The 10061-nt window shown below is 45.0% G+C and overlaps 1 protein-coding gene across 1 annotated transcript in view; it reads right to left on the bottom strand.

The window, feature by feature from the left end:
• Positions 1-10061, bottom strand: part of MAD1L1 (MAD1 mitotic arrest deficient-like 1 (yeast)) — a 385928-nt gene that overhangs the window by 163002 nt on the left and 212865 nt on the right. Inside the window, exon 14 of the mRNA XM_009885704.1 lies at positions 3425-3515. Within this exon, the coding sequence (XP_009884006.1) occupies positions 3425-3515 (91 nt within the window). The remainder of the gene's footprint in view (positions 1-3424; positions 3516-10061) is intronic.

Below are 10061 nucleotides of genomic sequence, written 5' to 3'. Positions count from 1 at the left end.
TCAGCAGGATGTCATTTCTCTACAGTCCCAACATCGCTTGTGTTCTTGTAATCTGAGGTTTTTATTAGCAGTAAAGACCTGACCAGTGAGTAATATCCACGCTAAAGTCTTTATACCAGTGAAAGAAAATCAATGCAGCCTGCAGCTAGGTGTCAAGAGCCCAGGGGTTTTGGAAGAAGAGGTGTGTGGAGGTGGAAAGCACCTTCAGCCATAATTCAAGCTGTCCCCACACAAGCACAGAATACAAAGAGATGTGAGATGTTATATACACTGCTGCGGATAGCTATCAGTATCTCAGTTTCTTTATTTGCTAACGCTGAGCTCAGGGCGCGTGAATCACGCACCTAATACCAAAGCACCTTCCCACGTGCTCGTTTGCCCTCTGGCCAGTCCATCCGGGCCCTGTAGTTCCTGAAGTGGGCTATCGGTACCAGCAGCCGAAGGAGAAATGAGTAAAATTCACATGCCACCGCACGGATATGAAAGGATGCAAGAGAAGGCGAACATTTTTGAAACTTTGCTCCTTTCTGCACATCAATACGGTCAAACACTGACGTTTTTAATCACCAGATACTAGCCACATGTCCTTAGATTTCATTCACTACAGTTTTGTGAACTCAACGGACTTCAGTCCAGTGTAAAGCAGTGAAAGCCTTAATTCTACATCCTGCCTCTTCCACATTCACAATTTTATTAACCCCCTTCTATGTATCTTTCATTTAGTACATACAATTCCAGAAAGTCAGAGGTTTTATTTTTAAGAAGGAACTGCAGATAAAGATTTATCAGAAATCGCCCTCATCCTACCTTGTTTAATGTCACCCCCTACTTTCTCTTACACCTTTATTTGATTTGATGCCGTGCTTTTCCCTTGTTTGTAAATTCAATCATCTTTCTGTTCAGTAAAATTTTCTTGTGATTTCTGTACATAAAGTTTGTCTTGCCATTTTCTTTCCCTTTGTGATAAAGATATTTTATTTTAACCCATTGTTTCCCAGTGATTTCTTTCAGAGACGGGAATAAATAACATCTCAAACTAGCAACATTTCAGTGACCTTATCTGAGTGTATAATAATATTTCCGGCGTATTTGCTCAGCATTGATAGAAGAGGTGAATTTCTAAGCTTATCCTTAACTTAGTGGGTTCCCACTGTGAGGAACCTTCTTCCAATGTGTTTATAAAAAGAGTCATTCTAAGCCCAGCCTGTCAAGACACTTGATTCTCAAGGTGAATAAAAAATGGGAAAGCTGATGTTTTCCCCTCTGAGGAGTTCTGAGATCTTGACTGTTCAGGTGCGCACACGCTGATCAATACTGACATTTTAGCATTCAGCTTACATATTCCTATATTTATGCCTTCCCCTCTACTCCTCTTTTGGAAAAGGTGCTTTTGGCATCCTGTCCTCTAAGACACCAGAAAAGTGGGAAGCTAAGGAAGGGGGGAGCTACCTCCTGTTAAATAAAGAATTATTGAGAGCATGATTACCTTAATTCAGCTCACTAACAAGCCTTTTGGGGCATCAGCAGATCTCTTTCCTAGACCTGCTGAGCCACATGACCACCTTCCTGCTCTTTTTCCATACCTACATGTTTTCTCATCCTTCCCACGGAATTTTGACTGCTCTATCCGCAGGTCGCTCCTGTTCCCCCCGACTCCCTCCACAAAGCCCTGACCTGCACAATACTGCATTCAAACAGCGAGAGCCATTAACGAGACGGGTCCCGGGGACCCTGTGACGAACTTTCAAAGCCTTTTTGGTGAACAGGACGACTGTTACTGTAGAGTAGCTTTACCGCAACATGAAGGTCCCATCTTGTTCCTATCACCCCATTACTCTTCTACGCTTTGAAAGCCAAACAGTAGCTGCTGCTGATCTCTACTGAGGACCAGGAGGAGAGAATCAGCAAGACTACACTGAAGACTTCGGACCTTTCCTCTCTGAATGTGCAATTTAAAAAGCTTGGGGCTTAGGCATCACCAGAGCAGTATGAGCCAACAAAGTAGAGCATCTTGAGACATCACAAAGAAAACGGGGAATTCCTCTGGTCAGGCCTTCTTGGAAAGCCAGCAGCCATTGTAAGATAATGTTGGCAGATCAAATGTGACCTGACTGAGTTGTAATCTGCTCTGAAACCAAAGCTGCTGTTGTGTTTGTTGGAGACCTAAGCAGCCGAACACCAGCCCAAAGCTTTCATCTCCTCCTGATGACTGAAACCCAATTAAAGGAGAGCCGGGTGACAGGTTTCACACTAAACATGGCTCAGCAGAGATGCTCAGCAGCTCTTAGCTCCCTGCTTTATCAAAGCTGTCACTTCCCCTGTCTCTAGGAATTGGTAATAAAAAAAAAAAAGATTTGATTCGCCTCTAATAGGTGTCAAGATAAAATCAATGGTCTGTCTGAAAACTGAGTAAATTCAAACCTGCATGTTTTCTACCATGAAGCAATTTACACAAAAATGGGAAAAAAAAAAGAGAGAAAGAAAGAAAAATTAAGAGAATGAACTGCTACAATGCCAAATTGTTCAGCATATCAGAGAGAACAGAAGGGAGAGATAACACTGCTCATAGCAGGATGGGCTTTGATTAAACAAACAGGTTCAGGTTCTTGTTTGCTCCAGCACCTTTCAAACAGAAAACACTATAAAAGCTTGAAGCAACTCCTGTGCCCCTCTTCTGCACAGGAAAGCTGTTCCCAGAACGAGAGCTGGCTGCACAGCCCGGCCACTCCGCCGCTGCAGGTGCCCCTGCCCTCCTTCAAGGAGGGTGAGACTTCACTGCCCTATCCAGAGTGAAAAGCTGAAGAACTTCTGCCACACAGGACAGCACTGCCTCAGGAAAAGGTAAAACACTATTTCGTCCTTTTTACTCCACACCTTCTGCCTCTCGGTGTCTGTGGTCTGGAAATGCTTCTCAACAGCACCTTCTCAACAGCCCTGATGCTTCCTGGCTTGGAAAGCTACCACCCAATGAAGCCACAAACTGGTGGGCTCTGTCTCCATCGCTGACAGCAGCAGTGGAGTCTTCAGTACGAATGGAGCTCAAATTTTCATCTTGGCTCCAAGCTGTTAAGCCCTGCCTACGCTCCGGCTTTGGCATGAACGAATTTGGAGACAGACAACTTATGATAGTGGAGTTATTTAAAATGGAACAATTTTTGAGCCTCCAAGAAGAAAAAGAAGAGGTTCTAGGCAAAGACATCGAAAAAGACTACTGCATTTTTGACATCTGACATCAAAACACTTCAATAACACCGTCAGAGACACAGGTGTGTTGGTGCAGTTCATAAAGGCTTCCGAAAGGGCTTGCCCAGATTGAGGGAAGCGCAGTTGAGTGCTGTGAGCATCTGGGCCCATCTGTCGCAACAGCTATGGCCAATGGGGCACGTCAGGCTCTCCAGCTGCTCCACACCTCCGCATTTCCTACCTGCAGAGTCAGCTTCTCCAGTTTCATTTCCAGAGATCGGTTCTCCTCTTCCAGCTTGCTGCGTTCAGCTTCCAGCTCCTCAATTTTCAGCCTGGAGAAGAAGGGAAAGTTAATAGACACTGTGTCCCTGCACAGTCCCACCACAAATAATCAAGTAAACCAGAAATCCCAAGTGGTACCAGGTTATTCCTGTATTCAGTACCACAAAGTTACACTACTGAGGCAGTTAAAACATGTGACTAAAAGATACAAGTTTGTATGATGAAAATATAATTTGTAACGGTATATTAAAAATACACAAGTTGAATATAAAGCAAATCCAACTTAGATACTTCCTGAACCCCAGACTGAGTCAAGACCATCATGTTTAATAACCACCAACAGCTAAAATCTCCATGAGGGCATCAAATCTCTTTTTGATCTGATTTATACTTTTGGCCTTCACAACAGTCCTTGGCAGTAAGTTCCACAATTTAATTATGCGCTGTATGAAAAATTAGTTCATTTTGTTTTATACTTCACATGTGATTATTTCACTGAGCGCCTGTTAGTTCTGCTATGAAAAGTTGTGAATAATTGTACCGTACTCCCCTCTCCACACCGCTTTACAGTCCTCCTCTATTATTTCCTGAAGAATCTCAATTTAGTCTTTCCTCACATCAAGGATTTCCCATATTTCTGCTCATCTTTATTGCCCTTCCTTGTTCTTCTGCAAGTTTTATATAGACTTTTTGCTATGAGAAAAGCTAGAACTACAAACAGCACTCGGATGTATTCAGTGGTATAATCAGGCTTTCTGCTTTCTTCTCAAGTTCTTGTCTCATAATTCCTAGTATTCTATTTGTCTTTTTAACTACAGAGCATTTACCTGATATTTTTAGAAAACTGTTCACAGTAACGTAAGATCTCTTTCTTGAGCGATAACAGCTCATTTAGAGCCCACTATTGTGGGAGTAAAGGTAAAGGCATTTTTTCCTATTCGCATGGGTTTTGCAATTATTGACGTACAACTTCATTTCCCATCTCGAGCAACATCGTAAGACTCTTCTGAAACTCTGAACAGTCTGATAAGCTGAATCATTTCATAATATCTCAAATTCTGTCACCTCACTGCTCACAAACTCCTCTTACTGTTGGACAACAAGTTCCAAATAAAAACCACTGGGGGTTGGACTGGATAATCTCCAGAGGTCCCCTCCAACCCTGACCATCCTGTGATTCTGTGACCTACTGGAAACCCCTCAGTATTGGGAAAACATTTGTTCTTTGATTTACCATCTTTTAACTTTGCGTGACACGAGCAAATTAACAGCAGAAAAATGCCTCAAGCTTTACAAAGTAAAACAGCATGATATTATCTGTGGCTCAGGAAATCCTGGAGCCAAGGCACTGGAATCCAGGAGAGCCTTCCGGCAACGTGCCCCGGTAGCTTTGCCCTACTCGCATGGTCCTCCACCACCGGCCATCCCTGCAGACAGCACACCGGGACAGACAGGGGACAGACAGCCCTCTGTCATTCTTAGATTCTTATTAATCCAACAAAGAACCTTCTTTCTTATTCCATCACAAAGTTTCTTTGCGACCTTTGGCTCAAAGCTTTTTGAAAGGTTAAATATATTATATCAACAACATCAGCCCTACCCAAAGGATTGTTGAATCCTTCAGGGAACTCTATCAAACCTGTTCGGGGGGTGATATTATTATAAAGCGTTCGATATAACATTTTTGCTTGCATTTAAGTACAGAGCACAAAAACCTTAATGCTGCTCCAAGAACCTCACCTTTTGCATGTTAACTTCCTGGGATTAACTGTGCAACTAACTCACATTAATAATTGATCTTTGCATTGAATTTTCTCCAGATCCCTTTCCAGAATATTTTTTAAAAAATTAATTATCTTGCTTGAGAATACTCACTTTCAAATGACCTAAATTAAGCGGAAAATCCTTGCACCGTGACGATGAACAATGCACCCATCTGCCAATATCCCAAAATTATGCAACAGAAATTTCAGGTACAACTGAGGAGTCGTCTCTCCTATTCACTGGGCAAAAGTTACAAACTTCTCCATAGAAGCTGGTTGATCTACGACATGTTCAGCACAGAAATGTCTCCTTTATAAATATGCAGCTTGAATTGCTTAAATTATTTGTAAGCCCGACCCCTGCTGGTAATTTTCAGATATTATAAAGTATCGTCTTTTTTCCAATCTTGGAAGCTTCTAAAATGCTGAGGAGCAGCTTTTAGCATTGTCTAGGCCATTAAAAAAGATCATCAATAATTTCCAGAAGAGACCCAAAGCTAGCGGGGATGGAGGGTGCTGAAGAAGCGGGAGACTGAAAAGGTCGGAAAAAATGGAAATTCAAATTGGAATTAATGCTTTTAACGGCGTGTTTCGAAATAGATTGCAGAACAGGCCACAAGAAGAGCAACGTTTTTCTCTGAGGAACAACAGCACAGCAGCTACTGAAAGGTCAGAGCCAGACACAGGACTCTCATCAGTACTTTCTCCATACTTGACATGCCGAATTTTAATTTAGAACACATTTCTCTCCATCCAGCCTCCCACACAAGCTGTGACGTTGCCGTTATCTGCCTGCAGAACTTCTCTCCACATGGAGGTTTAAGCTCAGGCCTCTTTGATGCCCTTTAAAAATCATTCATAGCAAGAAACCATTGCACAAAGATCCGAGACAAAGCGAGCCGTAACAAGGGTAGGTTTAAGTCACTATATTTTTACGCTATTTCATCTACAATTTTAAGATTTAATAATTTGTTCGTGCCATTCGTTCCTCAGTGAGGAAAGGACGGTGATTCATAGCCCGGGCGCTCGCGGTCGTGCGGCAGACATACCCGGACCGGGGATCTCGCGAGCGGCAGCGTGCCGGGGAGCGCCTGAAGTTCACAGCCTCTCCCGCAGGAGCTCACCCTTGGGCTCGTCCCTCGGGCACCTGCTCCTCCCCAGCACCCCAGTGTTGGGGTATCACTGGGGGATCCTCCTCCCCAGCACCCCGCTGTTGGGGTATCACCGGGGGATCCTCCTCCCCAGCACCCCAGTGTTGGGGTATCACTGGGGGATCCTCCTCCCCAGCACCCCGCTGTTGGGGTATCACCGGGGGATCCTCCACCCCAGTACCCTGCTCTTGGGGTATCAGGGGGGGATCCTCCCTCCCAGCACCCGCTGTTGGGGTATGGGGCGGTATTCTCCATTCCAGCACCCCGCTGTTGGGGTATTGGGGGGTATCCTCCTCCCCAGAGAGCGTGGGGCTCCCCGCCGTGTGCTGGGGAGGTCAGCTCACCGAGCTCCCACCCTCTGCGCCCTTCGGAGACAACCCTTGCTTCTTCCTCTGCGCTGAAGACAGGGAACATCGCTCTTTGCACCAGAGGGGTTTTTAGGGCTGACTAGTGCTTTCACTACTTATCCCTCTTCTAACCTATTTTTAACACTGTTAAGTGTCCTGGATCTCCAGTGGGAAAGCATTAAGAACCATTAGCAAACAGTTTGTGCTATTCTAGCTTTGCTTTCCAGCCCTGGGGAACTCTTCCCAATGGCAAAGAGAGAGAAGCAAGGGAAATCCTATCTATATATAAACACAGCAAAGCATTTGCAGCTGGTGGTTAAGATACGGCAGTCAAATATTGAAAAATATTTACTTGCTTGGCACTGGCATTTTTTCATTGACGTAAATACAGGTACAGGGCCAACAGTGTACTGCTTTTGGATGCAGCAGCATCCACAGCGGTGGCCTCGGTCAGCAGGCACCTTGTGCTCCCTCTGTCCGGGGACGCCTGCACAAGACAGGTGATGCTATTTTATCACCGACTCGCACTCCTCAACTTGTTACACACGGGAGTTACTTTCAGGTAGGGAGAACAATCCAAGAGAAATCCATGTGAGAACCACAAAAAGCAGACTACAGGAACATCTGGGTACAGCACAGCCATCTATCGACTTAACATCTGGCCCGGACTGAGCGCCGGTGCCCATTTTAAAAGCAGCCTTGTGGCACGAGGAAGGAAGAAACACCGGTTACTTTCTGCAATACTGACACCATTCTCAAGTTTTGTGATACAGGAGAAAATCATCCAGATTCATCCAAACTTCTCCACACAGGGGTTTGAAAACGTGAAAATATTTAAACTGTAGCAAAGATCTCTTCACGTTCCTGGAAGACTCTTCCTGCTTCAGATGCAGACAGCTTAACCCAGAGTCGAAGGCTCCATAGGCACAAGGTCAATTCAAGCCTTCTCCACAGCCTTTCATAGCATCAAACTTAGCGCAAGCATACGGATTCATCGCCACGCGTGCAGATTTGTGGATTTTCCCACTTTTGAGAACTGAGCTTCACATTGCCCACACTGCGTGTTTTCCTGCCCCAGGGCAGAAGAGGGAACGAGAGGGAAAAAAACCAACCCTGCAGCCTCAGGTCTCCCGAAATGACACTTGGGAGGATCAGGAGACATCCCACCATGTCCACCTAAGAAGTGTGTCGATGGTGAGCAACGGCTGCTTGAGGGAAAGGCCGGGCTGCTCCTATTTTAGAAAGGCAGAAGGGGGAATCTCTTTGATTTTCAACAGCATCAAGGCACTTCCAGAAGTCCCTCTCAGTCCAGAGCTTTTCAGTGGAGTTAACGAGCAACAACTGCCCACCATCACCCCTTTATCGTTCTTTTATTCATTTTTAATGTTCTCAGATGTGTTACGCCATTGCCTGGAGAGCAGCGCGGCTATCGCCGATGAGGACATGTCTCGCAGAGGCCCCATCTGCGAAGAGGACATGGCCCTGTGGAAAAGCTATTGCTGAAGAGGAAACTATTGAATGGAGCAGAAAATGTATGTGTTGGGAAGACGCTATTAAGGGATCCAGATGGCATTGAGATGGTGTTAGGAGCAGAGCAGACAGAATTCCAGCAAGTGTGACTAATAGGCATTGGCAAGGACATGAATTTCTTTTGAATTACTGTAACTCTACCCAGTCACTAAATCCACAGAAAACATTTAGGATTTACTGGGGTTGCAGCTTGACAGCAGAAAGAAAAAGTTCAGATTTGTTCCAGCTGAAAAGGTCCTTCAGCTGTTGCCACTTAAGTCTTTAGCGAAGTTCTTTTTAAATATTTTACTTTTATTTATAGGTTCTGAAATACTAGTTTCTGCACAGTTATCACCTCCCCTCTAAAAGGTGCTAATGCCTGGGTGCTCTCCGCTTTGCTATACCCCACAGCGCACAAACTCAACAGTTTGACCACTCTTCCTTTTCGTAAGAGCCACAGAATATAAACAAATATGATTTCAGAGGGAGCAGCAAGAAGTGTGAGAAATGACAGCATTAGCACCGGCTTTTATTGTCTCTTCGGAAACGATGATGCTGGGAGAGAGTTTCACATTTAAAGTTATAAAAGGTCTGACGAAAGAGCACTTTGTTCTCAAGAGAAGGAGGAAAAACTGATAAAGTCTTTCAAGTTTCTCGCTGAAAATTTACTTTCCATACTAAAGAAAAATGTGACCAAAGATATATCTTTAAAAGCTCTCATCCACTCACGGGAGGTGAATACAGATTCAAACGATCAATATAGATTATTTTTTTTCTCCTTTATGTCTCTCCTGCTTTTGTTTTCAGGAGTTGGCTTCTAACCACGGGGTGTATATGGAAATGCCTGGAGGCTCACGGTCCGTTCCTGCCCTGCAGACTCCCCTTGCTGGCTTCTGCTGGTTTGCCTCTATTTTTCACATTCCTTCGTGACAGCAGCTAACCGGAGAGGCTGGGCTCCGTCCAGAAGAGCAGACGCATCGTACTGCAGGTTAATGGGATTTCAAAGACCACAATAAACTACAGAAATGGAAATAACTCCCTCATATGCTGTGGCATTTCTTTCTCCGCTTTCCAATTTGAAAGTTTGCATTCTGCCCCCTGTCTTCTGCCAGAATTAATTTCTGGCAGCGGTCTGGAGAAGGAAGGAGTAACGGTGGAGTTCATGTTGCTCATTCCTCCTTAGCAGTCTACGTAAAATTGAGTAAAGCCTGTTGAGGCCCACAAGGACAGAGGAGGAGGACGAGCACAGCAGACCTAAGCCCTTCCCATCCTGACCCCTGTTCACCTCCAAACCTCTTCTGTTCTTTAACCGCAGCCACCCAATTCGCTTCTGCTCTACAGGGAGGACACATCCAGCCAGCCACGAGCAGCGTTCCTGCGCGGACCACAGCGCATTATTCCTGCACCCCAAAAGCCTGGGGGAAGACAGCGATTTAGCTGGTGCTCCTTTCTATGAAGAAAGAACTTGGCCCAGTTTCTTGTCCAATGCACCGAAAATGCCAGAAAACATGAAAAAAGGCCCAACCATACCCTTTGACTGCTTAAGTCTAGAAGGATAAGAAAAAAGTCTGTACGGAGTCGACTCTGCGATGCCAAATGGAGTGCGTGAGAGCCTGAGAAGGCACCTGAAGCACCAAGAGTGGCCAACGGTAGGGAAAAAGGAGCAGGGACTGGCTTCCCAGTGCTCCAGCAAAGAGAGCTCCAGCAGAAAGAGGACACTTTGCACAAAGGCATTTACTGTTAGAGCTGAGCAGCGAAAAGGGTGATTAAAACCAAACAAATCCATGCTTTTTCGGAACAGCTTTGTAGCTAAATGACTAGCATCG

Source organism: Charadrius vociferus, unplaced genomic scaffold, assembly GCF_000708025.1.
Source record: "Charadrius vociferus isolate BGI_N301 unplaced genomic scaffold, ASM70802v2 scaffold430, whole genome shotgun sequence".
Lineage (NCBI taxonomy): Eukaryota > Metazoa > Chordata > Aves > Charadriiformes > Charadriidae > Charadrius > Charadrius vociferus.
This window is presented reverse-complemented; position numbering and strand designations above follow the sequence as displayed.